At 46.1% G+C, this 19173-nt stretch overlaps 1 protein-coding gene across 3 annotated transcripts in view; it reads right to left on the minus strand.

The window, feature by feature from the left end:
- Nucleotides 1–9779, minus strand: part of LOC149336506 (cell adhesion molecule Dscam1-like) — a 196269-nt gene extending 186490 nt beyond the window's left edge. Inside the window, exons 1-3 of one of the 3 annotated variants that reach the window (XM_089552928.1) lie at nt 9657–9779; nt 7075–7368; nt 2282–2593 (exon numbers count right to left, since the gene is read on the minus strand). In XM_089552928.1, coding sequence (XP_089409054.1) covers nt 2282–2593; nt 7075–7368; nt 9657–9732 — 682 coding nt within the window. In that variant the 5' untranslated portion in view covers nt 9733–9779. The remainder of the gene's footprint in view (nt 1–2281; nt 2594–7074; nt 7369–9656) is intronic. The other 2 variants (XM_089552927.1, XM_089552932.1) reach the window with 2 other exon arrangements.
- Nucleotides 9780–19173: the final 9394 nt, after the last annotated feature.

Below are 19173 nucleotides of genomic sequence, written 5' to 3' on the forward strand. Positions count from 1 at the left end.
CGATTCGCTGTCACCGCAGCAAACTGTTACCCGAGTGGACAAACGCTTCATATGTAAGCATGGCTCTTGTTGGGTCGGCGCGGCGGGTTATCACGTTTGGTGATGCTTTTTAACTAAACTCTATATTAGATGGCGGGAGTTGTATACTTCCGCGTCAGTGCCAGCACACTGTGCGACAGAGTAGAGGTCAACGTAAAAATCGCTATCCGGGGCAAACGACGCGAAATGGAAGTCATATCAGCAGGGTTGCCAGATTGGGCTATTAATAGCCAAATTGGGCTACTTTTTGTCCGAGTTGGCGTCAGAAATTTTGTTTTGGCTATGTGGCTACTTTTGGGCTATATCTTTTTCGCGCGTGAAAAAAAAGTTAAAGTAGTTATAATGTGCTCTGTTACAATTATACAGTGACAGAAATAAAAGGCATGCTGGAATCGAAATTCAGGCTATAGCAAGTTAAAGAAATTGAGCGCGTCTGCTACAAAATGCAATTAGAATACGCTCTGTTCCAGAAAACTTGTGTGTCAGGCGGTCAAGGATCATGGCCCTTCGATTTCTTTTATAGTGGACACTACGTGACAGTTGCCCCCAGGAAACACTTGATGGCCTATAGATTCCACTTAATCCGCGAACTAACGCCACCCGCGCGCGCGCGCCACCGAACATAGACTGTTGCCGTGTGTTGCGGGTGACGTTGGCGCCAGAATAGAGGGAAAACACTAAGAGAACGTGTCTCACTGTTTCGCTTCTGTTGCGTGGTTTCGTGATCCTGCACATGTTAACCGTTAACCGTAGACGTGGCCTAGTGGTTTGGGAGTCCGCTTCGGCTGCGGTAGGTGGCTGGTTGGAAGCCCACCGCCAGGCGTATTCTTTTCTTGTATTTTTTATTCTGGTTCTGCGGGCACATTCTGCTCAGGATATGCATCAGACAAGTAATGCTTGCGCATTAATAAGGTCTTTTTCTCTTTCTTCCTATTCCCGTGGTGGACACAGCGAGCGCGCCACTCGCAAGAGCCTACGCTGTTTTCTGCAGCCTCAAGCGGCACACGTGCAGCCCTCGAGAATCATTGCGAGCTACGCGAGAGCGCCGTGTCTGTTGCATAATCCGCGTGCACTCACACGGAGCCATGGCGCCATCCTTCGGCGCGGCGCGGAACCCACTGTAACTAATGAAGGCGGCGGAAGTTAGGGGCATGACATGGCATTAGATCCGTCGCTACGAGAACCTTCACAATGGCCAAGTGGGCGATGTAGATCCGGAACTACAAGAAGGAATGGAAAAGGAGTCGGAATTCAAGGCTAATATGTTTTTATCATTATTGCGAACGTGCTCTTAGACTGAACATAAAATCGACATAGATTATCGTCTAATGGCATATATCCTTGATTTATTCTGAGCTCATGCATATCGTCGAATGTAGTTTCAAGAAGGCGCATGCTAGACGCTTTGACGTGACGCTCTCCGTGAGACTGACTCCGTGATGTGAGGCTGCGTAAGTATACAGCAAGGCATTTTCACTGTCGATGTGCCTAATGTGCGCGCGAACATTTAAAAGGTGAAATATTCCTAAACTAGAGCTGCGATTCCGTTATATAGCGCCGCCGTTCTTTTCCGCGTGCAGACGCTGTCGTCATCCGCCTCAGGTGATATGGCCTACGGCCGCGCCTGCAAAGTGGAACTGCGGCCATATCTTCAGGACCTGGTTGGCGCTCCTGGTTAGCCGTACGGGTTAGCGCACTTCACGGCGGCGAAACGTAACTATGGTAGCCACCATAACGTAACAACGGAAAGAACATGCCGTGCGCACCACCTCAGACATGTGCGGGAAAGAAATCTAATATGTAAATATTCTTGCCGAAAATTATTTCAGTCAGCTTAAGAAATGTCATCACAAACACAAATATTTTTGGCTACTTTTGGGCTACGCAAAAATTTCGCTTTTGGCTACGTTTGGGCTACTATGGAGGCCAATTTGGCTATCTGAGGTCGGAGCGATCTGGCAACCCTGCATATCAGTGACTGTCCCGTGATGTAATGCGTCTGCAATCGTTAGTACGAGCCTATATGACAAGGCGGTTCAACACCTCGCGGTGTCCTCGCAAAAAATTTCTTATGGCTTGGCTCAGCTAGGCCAGTCTATACATAGCAAGAAGTACGTTAGGCCTAACAACCATGGCAACCGGTTTCCGTGGTTTCGGCGCATGCGCACTCGAAGTGCATCTTAGCGCAGTGGGGTTTAGTATAACCACTTCGGGAGCTCCATTTGATTCGCACATGACTTACCGAAGACCACGAGTGGAACGGTGACGCCTTGCGAGCCTTCCGGGCTCCGAACAGTGCACGTGTAGTTGCCGACGTCGTCGGGTTGGAGGTTGCGGATGCTCAGCGTGGTGCCCCCACTTCCCGAAGTTGTGTGCACTTCGATGCGGTCGTCCGAGACGAGTTCGCGGTCGTCTTTAGACCAGGACAGCGTCAGCTTTTGGGCGTTCCTAGCTGTAGCTTTCACAAAACAGCTGGCGATGGCGAGGTCGCCTAAACCTAGGCTCGGCGGAAAACCGAGGCTCTGGGGCTTCGGCGCCGAGGCCATGTCCAAGGCTGCTGGAAGGACACGGAATAATTTATTATAGCAATGATTTCCTTTTTGTCACCAAAAGAAGGCATCGGAATCAAATGTTTTGTTGTTTCTGCTGGTTTATTTGCAAGGGTGTGCGGGACATTAGTGAGAATGAATAATCGAGTGCAGTTCAGCTGAACTCGGCAAGTAATGTCAAAATGAATTTTTCTCTGCCATTAAATTTTAGCTTCAATTTCAGCACCTATTATAAGAAAAGTAGATTTTTGATCACGTGAGACATATGAAGACTGCTATATAATCTTTGTTGGTTTATGCGCTGTCATTCTGGCTCCTTCAGCAGTCTAGCGTATAGCATTTGGAGTGAATTAGAACGACGAAGCAGCCATTGTGTTGCACTCTTCGTATACCTCAGGCATATCTCAGGTGATCTCAAACTTACTTGCGACATCACAGCCACCTTTCGGCTTGTGAAACTGCAGTGACATGGGTAAGAAATCCGATTTGGATTACATGCCTGGCTTATGCTAATTGCATATTAACTAATGCTTTAAGCATCCTTCCGAAAAAAAGAAAGCACACAGAAAAAAAATATTGTTCTCTCCACACCATATATTAGTGGTAGTCCGTCGTCGACATCTCAGAAACTTTCTTGGTTGGAGCGGAACACGAACAGTGCCTCGTTCAAACAGAGCACAGTGTCCTTGATGACCTCTCTAGCACAATTCCCTCTGTTTGCTGTTGAAGTTTAATTAGTGCACAGTGTGCCGTTTCATCCGCTGCACATTCCATAAAACAGAAAAGTAACGGAACGGAACCGCTGTCCTGTTCATGGCCGATAGCTTTCCGCTGAAACTTTAAACTGCTTTACGTAATTACTTGGCAGTATGGATGCTGAGTAACGTGGTTTTACTGTAACCTTTCCAGCAAAGCTCGCGTTTCAGGCTAAGAGGCGTTCCTCAGCGAAATTCATACTTGCCTATGCGGTTCACCCAGTACTGAATGTGGTTCCACAATACAATATGCTGGGCGAGTTGGTTTTTAGCTTCCATATCTACAGCGCTAAAGACGAGACAGAAGGAACACGCAGCGCTCTGTTGCGTGACTTGTGCGTGTTCCTTCTGTCTTGTCTTTAGCGCTGTAGATATGGAAGATGAATGTAGTTGCCCCGCACAACTTCCCAATAAAATGCGCTCCGTCAAAAATACATTCATCGTAATGTAACGCCACTCGTAATGTGACGCAAATGTGACTCGTAATGTCACATTACGTCACTCGTAATGTGACGTAATGTGACGCAAAGTGACGCAGGTGCGTCACTTTGCTGCGTCACTTAGCCCCAACACTGCCTGTTCAGCAGCTATGCCACATGACGGCAAATAAAAGAATAATGAGGACGGCTATGAACATAATTTGCAGAGCCAACTATCATCCCCAACGAATGTGTGGGCTTTGCCTGCAAATATATGGATGCCGGTTAAGGAGGACATTTTTGTACCGTGATGTGTCAGTTGTCTTTTATGCAGATAGCCGGAGATTGTTGAACACGTATTGTTAAGTTTTACAATGAAAGCTTTTTCTTTAGATTATGGTACAGATTTCGTTTTTTTTTTACAGTAGAGAATGATGATGGTGTTCTTAAGTGTACTTGGCCATGCTGATATTGGCGTGAGAGGCAATAGCGAGTATCTTGATGCTTCTGTTCGCCATATAATGTGTATTTGGAAAACCCAATCGTGTGTGCCAGAGTGTATAATCGCACTAGAGAAAGTGAGATTTGATCTACTTATAGTGATACCAACCACCTCTAGACCGGCTCAATGTTCCGATTCGACCATTGTGTGTTTTATTCGAACCTTGTTCGACATACTTAAAGGCGTGTTGCTGTCGCTGTTCAACAGCATTATCTCAAGCGGCATGATCCCGGTGAACATGAAAGCGGCTATAGTTACCCCAATTCACAAAGGTGGTGCACGTAATAGGTATGAGAATTATCGTCCTATTTCAGTCTTGCCCTGTTTGACTCAAATATTAGAAAAACATCTGCTGTTTACAATGACAAGTTTTTTAGATAAGCACAAAATCCTGTCACCGTGTCAATATGGTTTTGTACAAGGTAAAGGGACGGAAATGCTTTTGGAGGATTTTTCTGACATGTTAAATCGATCTTTTGAACGTAACCAAGTGGTGTGTGCACTGTTTCTGGATGTCAGCAAGGCTTTTGACAGCGTGTGTCACAGTGTGTTATTGTGTAAACTGTCCAAGTTAGGCTTCCGTGGAGCGTTTCTTTCGCTTTTGGAAAATTTTTTACTGCAGAGAACGCAATATATCTCCATTGGCCGGGCAAAGAGCGCTTCTTTGTTAATTAAAGCTGGCGTCCCGCAAGGTTCTATAATTAGTCCCCTGTTATTTAACGTCTACGTGAATGACCTTTCAAACTTTGTTCCTGTAGGCCTGTACCAGTACGCTGACGATACTGTACTTGTAACCCAGTCACCGAACTACTCTGACTCAATTTCTTCTCTTCAAGCTGCAGCAATAATTTCTATGGACTGGTTCTCAAACAACCTAATTAAAGTTAACAGCTCTAAGACTCAGCTTATATGCTTTCACAGCCCGATGAAGAAGGTAGATTTAAACCATCACCTTTTCTTGCACGGATCTGATTGTTCCCAATGTCAATGTATACCCTTGAGCTATACAAATACAGTGAAATACCTAGGATTATACTTTGACAGTGCTCTTTCATGGAATGATCACTTGTCCCACGTTTGTAAAAAGCTCCGAACCGTCTCCTGTGTGCTTTACAACATCAGGTACTACATGCCGCTTTCAATACGCAAAGTTATCGTAAACGCCCTTGGTTATAGCATACTGCGCTAAGGCATAACGATTTATGGTCACTGTGCAGTTCGCTGGAAGTGCAGGATTAATTCTCTCCTACGATCTTTATTAAAAAATATCGGATATGATTTAGGCCTTCCCTCCAATTCTGATCTCTTTAAGGTATTTTCTCTACCTGATTTTGATCACCTTTTGATGGAAACGATCGTCCTCAAACATTTTTGGCTTAGTGACTATAAGATTCCGTATGTTCCCACACGGTCTCTTCGACCGAAGGAACCTTTTTGTATTCCCCGACAGTCTACAAGATATGGAAGGCGTTTAAGAGATTATTACGTTCCCTTTCACTTTAACAGGTTACCTCCAAGTGTTCGCCGGGCAAAAACTAAATACAAAATAAAAAAGATGCTGCGATACATTAATTAGAGGGTTTACGACATCATGCATGTGCTTTACCACCTGTCAAGTAAATCTTGTGATGTCATTGGTTACTGCTGTATTTATTGCACTGATCTGAGGTATTGTTATGCCACTTTGGTTTTTCTTCCTTGCGATTTAATCTGATGAGGATTTTTTTTTCCTTCATGTAACATGAGTCTTGTGTCTATTTTGTTCTCACCGTCATACTAATTTGATGTCCGTTATTTTGAATGTGTTTTTTTTTTTTTTGCCTGTGTGTATGTCTGCGCGGTTCCGCTGCCTGTCGGGCTCTGCCGCTCAAGCCCTATGAGGCTTTGGCAGGCCGGATTTCTGTACATTTTTTTAAATATTTGGCGCAATAAAGAATTATTATTATTATTATTATTATTTTGAAAAAAAATGTGATAAAAAACTGCGATGAACAACTGTGATTTTAAACGCGTAAGACAGCGATTCGAGTCCCGTTGCTGAATATTTTTTCTCGTTTTTTTTTTGTTTTCACCAGATATTACCAGCGCGCAAATCATTACTGTCTCTCCTGGGTGTGTGCTACCTTTTACGTCGCATTTTCTGAAGCTTTCAAGTCGAAACCACCGAGTATAAAGTCACTCAAGTGAGCCGGGATGCGAAACGGGAAGTTAGTTTCAGACTGTACTTTTGAGAGGACGGAACTACGCGCGGAAGTCGCGGCTAAAAAAGGAACGGACTTCACTTTCCTCCGTTCCTCCATTAGGTTCCGGCTGTGGTGCAGAGCGCTACTGAATTCTGAAATGAGTCGGCCGAACCAGGAACTTTTCGTTGCCCCTGCAGTATGAAGGCGATGTCGTCGTCGATGTCGCCGCCCCTTTATAGTTCGATCCTATTCATGAATAAGTTGCCTGGCTTCCAGAAAGGCGGCCACTGTCCCATTTCAGCTCGGTATACAAAGGGTGTGCATTTGCCAGCGAAGCGCGTTTCTTCATATTCTCTTTTCATTTATCCTGCTTTAATAAAAAAACTGCCTTGCGCATAGCAGCGGCTGCACATAAATGAACTGCTGTTTACCGCAGGGGTACAATGCGTTGGGAGTACCTGGTACACCCTAAGCAGAAGGGAGTAAAAAGGGTGTACCTCTATAGCGCACTCCCTTTTATAATAGAGTGTGCGCTTACATCTTACTCCCTCTTTACTCCCATATGGGTGTATTAGTGTTTAGAGTGTAATGGGATATCATGGCAGGGGTGTGCACGTCAACGCTCACCGTGGAGGACCAGTGGAACGATGGTTTCGACGCGCCCGTCGGGACCGTCGGCCACGCAGCTGTAGTTGCCGACGTCGTCGACCACCACGTCCCTGATGGCGAGGGTGAGGCTGTTTTGCGACGCCTTCATGACGATCACCCGATCCGTGGACGTCGGCACCGGACGGCCGTCCTTGAGCCATGACAGGGTCGCCGTCTGTCCTGGCGAAGTCTTCCTGAGGAGGCACGTCGCGACGGCTTCGTCGCCTGGGCGCAGATACGTTGAGAAGCCGAGACTCTCCGGCCTCGGGGAACCTGCGCGAAAGAGGGGGGCGTTTCCACATCCACCGCTACCATTGTCCTTTTAAGTATTTAGGGTACACCGCATAGGCGTTCCCATTAGCGTAAGTTGTAGTGTGTACGTCTAAAGGCTGTGAAATGTTTGCCGCAGCTCCTTTTGATTTACAGTTGGAGCAGTTGTTGAAAAATAGATATAACTGACGAGCCTGTCTAGAGAAAAGGCCCAAAAGTTGCATTGGTTGAACGTTGGGGAAAAAGCATCCATCCAGATTCTAAATGCCTTTCTGGCAACAAGGACGTATTCTGGTGGCATTTTCTGTCAACTAAATTGTAACACCTTGAAAACAAACAAGAAATAGCGGCAGCGGTTTAACCACAGTTATCCCAAAGGTCGAGAATTTTGCACGGTTAAACTCTTTATTGCGCAAAATTACTAACGATGTAGTCACTGACTGCAACATAAAAAGTCGGAGGTCAAGGTTCATGGTGAAGGTCAATGGTAATGCCAGCATGGTGAGTCATGGTGGCCATGGTATACCCCTTGTTGTGCGTAGTTTGACATAAAGTGATTGTGTTGCTATGCTGGCTTATCAAGGTCAGTCAAGGTCAGGGATCGCACCGACACGAAGATCGACTTTCGCACCTAGTAGAGTTACCCCTCTAAAACGGAGCGCCCTCCGACCTGGATTCCAAACAAAATTCGAAGAGCGAGGATAAGGGTAGGAATGGTTGCTAAAGGCCGGCTACATCGCTCAGGGGGGCACACGGTACCGAAGAAGTGGAATAAAGTGAAGATCGTGAACTTAGTTGCCGGACATCTGGTCACGTCTGGTAACAATGCCGCCGATTTCGCGAAGACCAGTTTGTATTGGGCCACTGTCGCGTCTTCGCACTTTGGGAAAAGGTGAGGAGGAAAGGAGGTCCTGCAGCTCTTCAGTGAGCAACAAATAAGAAGGAATGGGAAGGCAGGGTCGGGTTTTTGTTATAATCGTCAGTGTGTTGGATGAAGGTGCATGTCGTATATATGGGAGCACAGTTGGCTGTAACGGTAAAGATCGTGGGTCCGTTTGGTTAGACATCAGGATTTAGAGCTGGGCAGAAGGGGGAGATGTCGGTGCTGCTACACTGCTGCCGGCTATGTTTGGCGGCGGCTCTTGTATTGCTGCAGTTATGGTGGAGAAAGGAGTGCACCAGTGCTGTTGTACTGAAATGTGGAGCGCGCGCCTGTGCTTTGTGGGGACTGATGGAGCTTCTGGGTATGAGACTAAAGGGACCAGTAGAAACTAGACGCGACACAAACCAAGTTCGCGAAGTCCTGCATAAACTTCCTTGGCGTTAAAGGGCAACTGAAGAGGTCTTAGAAATGGATGAGCTTAAAAGGGCCGAACGTGTGAAACTTGCAGGTTAAGAAATGCGAAATCTTATTGTATTAGCATTTGAAATGGTGGCGTAATCGTTCAGTCCGCAGTGCACAGCGCAGGGGAGGGGCCGTAGTGATGACGTCATGTACGGCGGCGCTACATTTGCAGCAAAGAAATGGTTGCTTCAGTCAAGAAAACTAACGCCCATGAAGCGTGGTTTTGGGGTGTGTGACGACGTGCGGCGGGATATGGCCGAAGGCAGTGCAAATTTGAAATGTCGGCAACAGTGACGTCATCAGGAGTTCCTCCGTATTTCCCTGGCGCGGTGAGGGAAAGCCTTAACATTACCGCTATTTTAATAGGCGATTACGTCTTGCTTTGAAATGATAGCTCAAAAATACTGGGCACGCTTCTCCTCGAAGCTTCGATCATACATTAGAACCATTGAATCACCTCGAATTCTCGAAAATCCATTTCAGCCTTCCTCTAAGAGCGCGTGGTAGGCGTTGGCGTTACCAGAGTCGTTTACTGTTATGTTTCGCCCGCTCTTAGGTGCCTAAAAACCAAAAGTCTTTGAACTCTAGAAGGCGGTAGATCTGTGACAGCGCCGCAGAGGTAGCTTCGCGACCAGCCCTCACTCAACGACAGCGCTCACTTCACGTCATTGCATTGGGTCACTTGATTGCACCGGCAACCTTCTACAGGGAACCCGCGTTGATAACATTCTTACTGGCCAGAGATCTACGCTAGAATTTTCCGTTACAAAGCACTGCAACGTCATTATCGCTTACCCCGCAGTAAGTAGCCCTTACAACTATAACGCTGCAAAAATGGTGACGCTGTGGGTGATGCCTGTGAGATCCTCGCTCTATATGCAAAGTGGATTAACGTTGTTATGATTTAGTAAAGAACGGCAAAGAGGACGGAATAATTGGTGCTTACCAACGAAAGACTGCGTCACTGCCTCAGTCGCAAATGCCAGGTTGATGGCCCACAGGAGCGCCGCGGAAGGCCTCATTGGATGCAGGTAGGTGTACACTGCGCCGACGTGCTTTCACCACGGGAATGCGCCGCGGCCTCTTTTTGATGACGATGCCGTACACCCGCGTCACACTGTTTTCAGCGACTGCCGGGCTCGGTTCCGCGGCAAAAGCGACCGAAATTACTCGGCTGTGGTTCCGCTCTCCGTGGTAGGGAGCGCACGCCGGCAGACAACTGGCGCCGCCCTCCGGACGGATGGGCAACTCCATCAAGGCTGGGTTGCACTGCAAGAATAATATCGTCTTTTTCTACCGCGGTGACGTCACGCATCTAGGTTCCCGTGTTTCTTTTTCTTGAATTTTACACCGAAGCATGTAGCAGTCGCTGTCACTCATGAGTTATGATGATGACAGCGGTGCCCTGAAGTAAGGAGATTTTTATCTCTCTTCATGATCGCGCCGTGACGTGTAAATTAGCCATCTTTGTTTCCGAAGGTCAGTTGGGGTTCAGACTATAGATATTTTCACCGAAAAGTATTCTTTCACGTCACTAGACGAGTTTAGCATTTTTCTAAAAAAACCGCTTCGCGTGCTCATATCGAAAAACATGGCGATAGTATTGATCGGAAGAAGCGCAAAGACCTCAGTATTTTTCACGAAAGCATAGCTTCCCTGCCGCGGTGATAAGTGGCTTTGGTTCTCGGCTGCTAATCACAAGGTCGTGGGTTCACTTGAAGACGGTGGCGACCCGCCCATGTCATCACGTCATGGACGTCATGAGTTTGAATCGACTGGGGGGATGATTTTTAAATCCACTTTTTTCGTCGATAAGAGTTTTCCTGACGGTCCAACGTCCGCATAGCCAGAAAAAGGCAGAGAACCAACTAACAGGAATAATTCGATGGAGTTGTCCTCACTTTTCCCCAAAGATTACAGTTTACAAGTTTAGCACATCGTGCTAAGTTCATCACTCGTATCTATGGCAGACATACCATTCGTACTAGGCTGCCAAATCTGTCCACAATAACGGACTTCAAGACAAAGGAATACACGTTCCGGATTGAGATGACCGACAGGCCTGCTTGTGAAAGATGCGGCTGCGAAGAGACAATTGCATATATCTTGTGTGACTGCCCTGCTTTGGCGACCGAAAGGCATACGCTGTGTTGTGCCTTGGACCGCTCGAAACCTCATTCTTTAGCAGATGATAAGATACTAGGGCCGTGGCCACATCAATCGACTGCCCTCAAGACATATAAGGCACTGTTCATCTTCTTGAGAGCGATTGGCTTGAGCGACCAGTTTTGACTGTGACACTCGCCACTCTCTCTTTCCCTTTTCTATCCCCTCACCCCTCTTCCCCAGTGCGTGGTAGCCAACCAGAACTCCCTTCTGGTTAACATCCTTGCCTTCCCTTTATCTCTCTCATTATGGCAGACATGACCAGGAATCTGGATGCCCTTGACACTGGGTCGAAGCTACACAACTTACCGAAGTCACAGGCAGGTCCAAAGTAAATGAAAAGGGTCGGTTCGTATTCAAGAACGACTTTTATTAGTTCTACTCTGAAGCTGAAAATGTTTCGTGAGCATTATTCGCCCAGGGAAAGCCTCACTTCACCTTTTCCCTCATTCATGAAGTAATCATTGGTACATTGCGGTTAGTGTGTTCCCCTTCATACTGCAGCTACCTGTACCTTAACAATAAACCGCAGATACTGCTCAATAATTACTATAGTAGGATACAACTTAAAAAAAAAAGCGGTTGCTAACACTGGGCCGCGGTCCGCGGCATCCTGTATACTCCACTGGCCAAACGCAACTGTAAACGAAATCAGCTTTGTAATGTTTGACTGCATGAAACAATCCACGTATCAAAATTCTAGAGCTCATAATTTTTTTCTTGAGATAAGCTTCTTGTTTAGGTAACAAGAAACGTTTAAGCAGGGCGGGCGGGCGGGCAGTGAACTTAGCAACTACTGGTGCGTCGAGCGATGCACTCGTATGGACAGTGTATGTCACCCGTAATGTTTATTTCCTTGTGTTTCTAGCGTCATCAGAACCTGCGAAAAAAAAATGATGCCCCGTTCCCTCTAGCGCTCATTTTACAAATTGAGGTGTTAAACATCTTGACACATTGTTCGAATTTTTTACGTGCCTGTAAAAACACAACCACTAGTGTTTTGCATTCCACGCTTGAATACGTATCTGTCTCGATGCCCAGAGAAATGATTTAAGTTTAAAAAAAATTAGGTTTGCAGAGAAATAGCAAGAAGCGCCTGAAAGGGCTAAAAGCGTTAATAATGCAGGCATGCCAACGAACGTCAGATATTTACGCGTTCACAGGCATTTACAAGCAAATACCAAAAGTTAATGGCCATAGTCTTCTGAGATAGTGACTCATGATTAGGGGAAGCATCGTTAGTCTCATTAAAGAAAGTGATCACAAAAAAAAATAATTGCGCGCTTGTTTCCGGGAGGGAGCTCGATAGAATACACCGAAAAATTTTATTTCATGCGCACGGCTTAATTGTCATGAAATGTCATCTGAAACTCTTCGTGTGCGGTTTCGGACGGCATGAGTAAGTGGCAGTATATATCCGGCAAGCGTCAGAGTATTGTTTGTAAAACATTTTATTCACTGGAAAGAGCTTGGTAAGAGGTCGGTTGGTTAAGTACTTGGTTAAGTAAGAGAGAGGTTGGTTAAGTAGTCGAGTAATGGAAACAACTCAAAAACACTCGAATTCCCCGCGAGAAGTGCACTGCATTGTTGCTGAAAAGAAATAAAGAAAAGTACACACCTAAACGAGTTCAAAGACTCTTCAGCGGCTTGCACTCGAAATAATGAGGAATGAAGGCCATAGTCTGTAGCGAACTAGTTATCTTCAAATGTCACACAAATTGCTTACTCCTTCTCTTTCTATTTTGTTTTTGTTAATTTGCTGGAATGTGCGATTTTTTTTCATACAAGCTCGGCGGTGTTTTAAAAGCGTTCAACATAACAACCTTTGCAAGGCCACCTCCTTGAGAAAGACGAACTGGTGAGCTTACCAACGGCTTTGAAGATGTGCATATCTTCTTACAATCTGGGCCGTTTTGCTTTACATTCCTCTATCTTTGTCCTTTGGGTATAAATGAGGTTTAACTGTAACCATGGCGTGTTTCATATTCTAACTTCCGAGAGCGCTTTTGATTACACTTGATTTGTGTAATGAAGTACGTGTGAGATTTGCTCGGAAGCACACACAACTTAAATCAAGTGCTTAGAGAATGTGGTACATGTCGTACGAAAGAAATTGAAGCAGCATCCTTCATACGGTTGCCACACGCAAGAGCATAATAGATTCGTTACGAATAATTTCAATCATGAACTATTTGATTCGTTCCACTAATAGAATAGGAGGATATATTCTATTCGCTATTCGAACATTTCAAATATTCGCACACCCCTACACTGTTAAGCGTATCAAATTTGATAGGGTGCATTTTTCTTGTCCTAAGTGGTCGTGAATGGTAAGAAAGGAAGTCTTGATTACTTAATGTCACAGTGTGCACTGTCTGAATGCCATGCCCACAGTAACTGAACAATCGGCAGGATTCAGGCAGTTACTGCTTTTCAAATGTACAGGCGCCGTCAAAAGTAAATTGGAGGCGATATTAACGAAAAAATCTAATCATTGCCCCCCCCCCTTTTATTCATGCATCCTTGAATACATATGTGAAGCCTAATTGTGATTTTGCGAATTCAACTGTGCACCAACAAACATGGACCATTATGCTATAGATTTAAAGAAATTAAATTTTTTTGACGAAGTCGCCTTCCATTTACTTTTGACGGCGAGTGTACGTGGCGGTGGCGTTTTGTGTTTCTTGCAGAAACTCGATAGCTAAAGAAACGATTTTTTTTCTGTACTTTCTGTACTTTTGCCCTACCCTTGTTCTCCCTTGATGCCATTTATTCATTTTATTTTTAGCTTTCATAATTTGTAGTTTTTGTGTTCATTGTGTGTGCGTTTTTTATTTTGCGTGACTCGGCCAAGGTCACGCGGCCAACGTCGCCGTCGTCGGCTCCGGCTTTCCTCGGACACGGAACACCTAACGCTCTCGGGTTAAAATTTTAAAGTTATCCTTTTTTTAGGATGCTCTGCAACTATGAACTGAAAGTTTGGTATAAATTGGAAAGTTGAGAAGTTTAAGTGTTTAAATAGCTAATTATAGAGAATGCAAAGAACACTCGGAGTTTTTTAGCTGACTGGCCAACGGTGTGGTTCCCATGGCACCTTCTCGCTATATTTTTAAATCTGAGAGCAAGTTCAGAGGCCAAGATCCTCGCTTTGTGGCCACAACAGTCGAATGCCATCAAGGGTTACAAGGAACTGTTTTGTTTATTGCGAGAGGCTGAATTGATTGACAAATTGTGACTGTGTTTCCCGTTCCTTCTTTCTTCCTCTTTAATCCCCTCATTCCCTTCCCCAGTGCAGGGTAGCAAACCGGAAACCTTTATAATTAACATCCCTGCCTTTCCCCTCTCTCTGTATCTATCATCTATCTATCAGAGAGCAAGTTGCATGGCACATCTTACAAATGTACGCATTTCTTTTGTCACAGTCATTAGTGACATCAAGATGGAACCACGGAACGTTGCAACCCTCCTTATACTCGTAAGCACTTACTTTGTACCCACATCAGTGCCCATGCTTTTGTGTTAAGCACGAAGTCACCGTGCCGCTTTGTAGACATTTTCCTTGTACGCGAGTTGAAGCAAATGCCCGATTTTAGTACGCTCATCTTCACGTCCTGAATTCTTTTGTCAACATGTTAAATCTGATCAAGAAGTGAAGAGCACAGATCACTTACCTTATCACTACCATCGTACCGAGTGACAGTGGACTTACGAAAGCCACCTTTCCCCCATGAGGTGGTGCTCTCAAGGGAGTGCACAAAAAAATTCAGGGGGCACTTTGGCTCTCTAAAGTGCTGAAAGGCGAAAGCCTTTCTTGGCGCACTGTTTGGCATTGACTGCGAGGCTGTGTGTGCTGTACTAGTGCTTTATTTGACTACACATTACAACTACACATTACGACTACACACTTTGACTGCCGACTTTGCTTCTTTAGACGACTCTATCTCTGCTTCGATGAGTTCGGTTGTAACCATGGGTCTGTTCGCAGTAATGAGGTATGTAATGGGGTCACCCACGGACGCCTTATTCCCCCTGTCGGAGCGGACGACAACTATTTTATTAGTTGTCGTGTGCTGCGAAAGGGGGCGTCAGGCATCCGTGGGTAACTAAAGTGGGTGACCTCATTACTGCGAATCCGCGCACTCTGACGTCATAACCACTTCCACCAACCGAAAAGCGTGACACCTCTGCTGACAACCTTCTGTCGTCAACGATGATGCATTAAAGGCTTTCATCTTAAAATTTGTCTCCACACAGAAAACTAGTTGAAAGAAAACGCAGGTGAACGCCACATGCGGTATCCGCTTCCGCGAGGCACCTGCACTCTGAACAAGAACACGCATATAAGGGAGCAAAAAGAGATTAAAGTTGTTCTCTAGCGCATCCCCTTTTATAAAATAGGGAGTGCGCTAGAAGACAGCTTACTCCCTTTTTTACACATTTCCTGTTTAGTGTGCAATCACCACGCGAAATAGGTGTGCCCTTGCTGCTTCCCTTTGCACCTTTCAATAACATTTCAATAACATTTCAATACTGCACAAGGCTGCTACCAGTAGCAGTCTGTTTTCAGCCAGCAGGAGACAAGCGCATGCGTACAGCGGCAGACGAAAAAATGGCGGAGGGAAGATATCGGGTCGCTGTGAAAGTTACGCTTTTACAGGGATTGGCATCTACAAGTTCGATTAAAACTGTTTACGATTCCGCGACGCCTCAGAATTGAACTCCAAATAATTAATTTGATAATTCTTAATCAAATCTCAAATTCTTCCTGCCATCTGCCGGGGCGAAGAAGCAACAGCACGGACAGCTGTACCGCTCTGGACCTCCTCCCCTTACCGTGCCCAAGCCCGAGCCTAACCCCAGTGTCTGCTTAGTGCACACGTCCACTTGGGTCCAGTACGCTTATTGCTTGTCACTCAAAATGCGGAGGTGGCGGCTTTGTGACGAGCGTCGACAGTTCCCCCGGCTAAGAGCTTCTTATTTTCCTGTTCGTGTCGCAGTTGTCTTGTTCGAGTTTCTTTTCTTGCTGTTAGGACATTCATAATACGCATTGCTCAATGCTGACACATCGATCTATTGCTCAGATGTGACGAAGATTTAGTTATAACTTGTAAAACTAAATCCTTCATAGGAAGCCCAAACGTCAACCTTAACACTTTCCATCAAAATTTTGGTATGGGCTATTCGGTGGCTCATCTTAGAGAAAAGTAATATGCAGCGCAAAAAACAGGGACAGCAGAGAAGAAACAAACAACACGACTGGCGCTATCAGCGCCTGTCCTGTTGTTTGTGCCTTTTCTGCTGTCCCTGTTTTTTTGCGCTGCATATTACTTTCCTTAACACTTTCCTTTCATCATCGCAACATATGCAAATTATTTTCTTTTTAAAATCCTTGGCTATTGTTATTTGGGGCGCCTCGCACTAGCTCTAAACGAGCAGGCAGTCTCCTGTCGTTAGTGAGTTCGTTCCTTCGTTTTCTCTTATTTCTTTCCTCCTTTCTTTCTCTCGCACTTTCTGTATTTCATATTTTTTTATGGGGAAGGCCGAAAGATAAGTACTCATGAAATAGGGACTTACACTTCCTTTTTAATTTTGCAGGTAACCTTGGCGACAGCTGGTAAGAGATTCAAATTCGCTCTGAATTTCAACTACGCTACGTATTTCAAAGGAACTTTTCCTGTAGAAACGCTTTTTCCGACGTTCGATGCATTGGGGGTGCTGTGTAAGAGAACGGTTTTGAAAGGTTTGTTAGTGGGTACTTACGCTGGCTACTTGCTATAGACTAAATTTACAAAAGTGCTCTCTTGGGGACCGCCATAACGCCCGCCGCTATATTGTGGGCACCTGGCGCAAGCATGATGGAAGTGGCACACTATAAACAAAAAGGACTAAAAATGGAGTAAGCTGTCCTATAGCGCCCTCTATTTTATAGAAGGTTGGCGCTGGAGGACAGCTCACTCCCATATCGGCATATTAGTGTTTAGAGTGTATAGTTCCAGGTGCGTGCAGCAAGTGGAACACCCACATGCCCAGCAGCATATATGGGGACGTCCAGATTTGAAGGTCGACATTCGTTCTTCACATGGGAAGTTTGCGAGGCCCTCACTACGCGAATAAGAGAAGAGCGCTTCCATCGACTGTCGATCAACTGGATTACCGCCCTCTCTCCGAGGAGGCTCGCTCAGGTGATTGGCGGGAAACTCCACTCAGTACCTGCTTATGTCGTTCCCTTTTCCTAGCTAGGAAAGAAGTATAAAGAGGTGCTGCTCCGGCAGGCCTATCCATCCTTCCTCACATTCAAAATTTATTTCTCTTATCATCATAATCATCAGCCTGACTACGCCCTCTGCAGGGCAAATGCCTCTCCCATGTCTCGCCCATTAACCCTGTCCATTGCCAGTTGCGGCCACCGTATCCCCGCAAACTTCTTAATTTCATCGCCCACAAAACTTTCTACCACTCCTTGCTACGCTTGCCTTCTCTTGGAATCCACTCCGTTACCCTTGAGGACCAGCGGTTATCTTGCCTTCGCATTACATGCCCTGCCCAAGGCCATTTCTTCCTCTTGATTTCAACTAGGACGTCATTAACCCGCGTTTGTTCCCTCACCCACTCCGCCCGCTTCCGGTCTCTTAACGTTACACCTATCATTTTTCTCTCCAGAGCTCTCTCTCTCTCTTATGTCATAAGTAGAGGCCGGATTTTTAGGCACTAACAAGCACGTTTTAGGCGCCATAAATAGGCGGCTAAAATTGCATTTTAGGCACCTAACGGAGAAAAATAGGCACTATAAACTTTATCAAAAGTGCACACAGTTCCGAACTTCAGCGCGCAATATCTGCCGTAAAATAAAACAAAAACACAGCAGGAATGATTTGGGACCTTAAAGGGGTGGAGACACCAAATTTGTCGTTCGCGCGTTCTTAGTTTCAAACGTTTCTTATGGCTCCAGGAAGCATGATACACACCCAAAGATTCATATATTCACAGTGAATAATTTATTATAGCATTTTTAGGTGAACGATTTTCGGTTTCGGTTTCGGAACGCCGAGTTGTACAGTGACGTCACAGAGGGGGAAGATCAACTGCTTCGCTTGGTCACGTGGGCCCACAAAAGTTGTGACGCACCTACTGCTGCATCGTCTGCTTTCCCACACATGTGCTGACCAGCGCATGAAAACAAACTACTGCACGTCTAGTCCCAGCAGCTCGGATTCTGACAGATCTGATTCCAATGAGTGAGGACATCGACTTTTTTTTTTGTTCGCACGCTAATATCGCCTTCGCGGATTCGCGTGAGGATGCGAAACACTTTGCAAAATGCCAGTAAGCATCGCTGCGCCGCTCTACCGAAGCTGCGCCCACAACCGGTGTCACTTCGCTGCCGTGCAGCAGTACCTGAGCGCTGCTTGGGATGGTGTACAAATATCACAATAAAAGACGAGATCGCCTTGTTATCAGAACTGCCAGCTATACTCGAGCAGCGACAAAGCATGTCTGCTTATGTTGGGAGCTTTCGGCAACGGCACCGCTCGCGGGCGCTCCGGGCGACGAGCTCTGCTGCTGCCTGGCTGCCGTGGTCGTCGCTAGGCCTATAGCCTGTTTAGCAAGCGGCCGGCGCTTCGGAAGTCGTCTGCGCTATAATAAAAGGCCTACTTTTCACAAATAGCTGTAGTGTTAACAGAATCATCTCACAATAAAATAATAGTATGGTCAATCTCCTCGACGCCTTCGGCAGCGGAGCTAGCGGGCGCCAGGCGAGCCGGACCCCAACGTCGCGCCAGCGGCAGCTGCTAGGCGCGGTTGTGAGAAAATTGCTCATATCACAGTTGTTACCTCTACCAGCAGCTCAGTATTGGTCAGCGATCCTCAAAAATGACACTTTTTTCACATTTCTTGTCCCATGGTTTATTATTTACGTCAAGAACACTCTTTAGCTCGCTTTTATGACGTCGGCAGACGGTATCCAGGCTGACCTACCGGCCGGCAGACTCGGCGTACTTCACATCCGCACAAGAAAATACAAAACAGCCATGCTACGTACCAGAAAGGATGCTTTCTAGATTCGAGATACGACAGCATGACTGTGCTAAAAGTGGATCTTTCGGCAGCGACACTGCCTGCGGCAATGCCGGCCGACGACCTGCGCGCTGGTCCCAGACTGCCCTAGTCGTCGCTATGCCTAGCTGCTTTCGCATATCGACTCCGCAGCTGAGGGCGCTTCGGGACTGGCCAGCGCTCAGAAACGTGCTCCGCTCGGCACCCCTTTACTGTGAACTCGTCCCATAATAAAAGAT

The sequence above is a fragment of the Amblyomma mixtum genome, chromosome 7 (genome assembly GCF_055824585.1).
Source record: "Amblyomma mixtum isolate Tamu chromosome 7, ASM5582458v1, whole genome shotgun sequence".
Lineage (NCBI taxonomy): Eukaryota > Metazoa > Arthropoda > Arachnida > Ixodida > Ixodidae > Amblyomma > Amblyomma mixtum.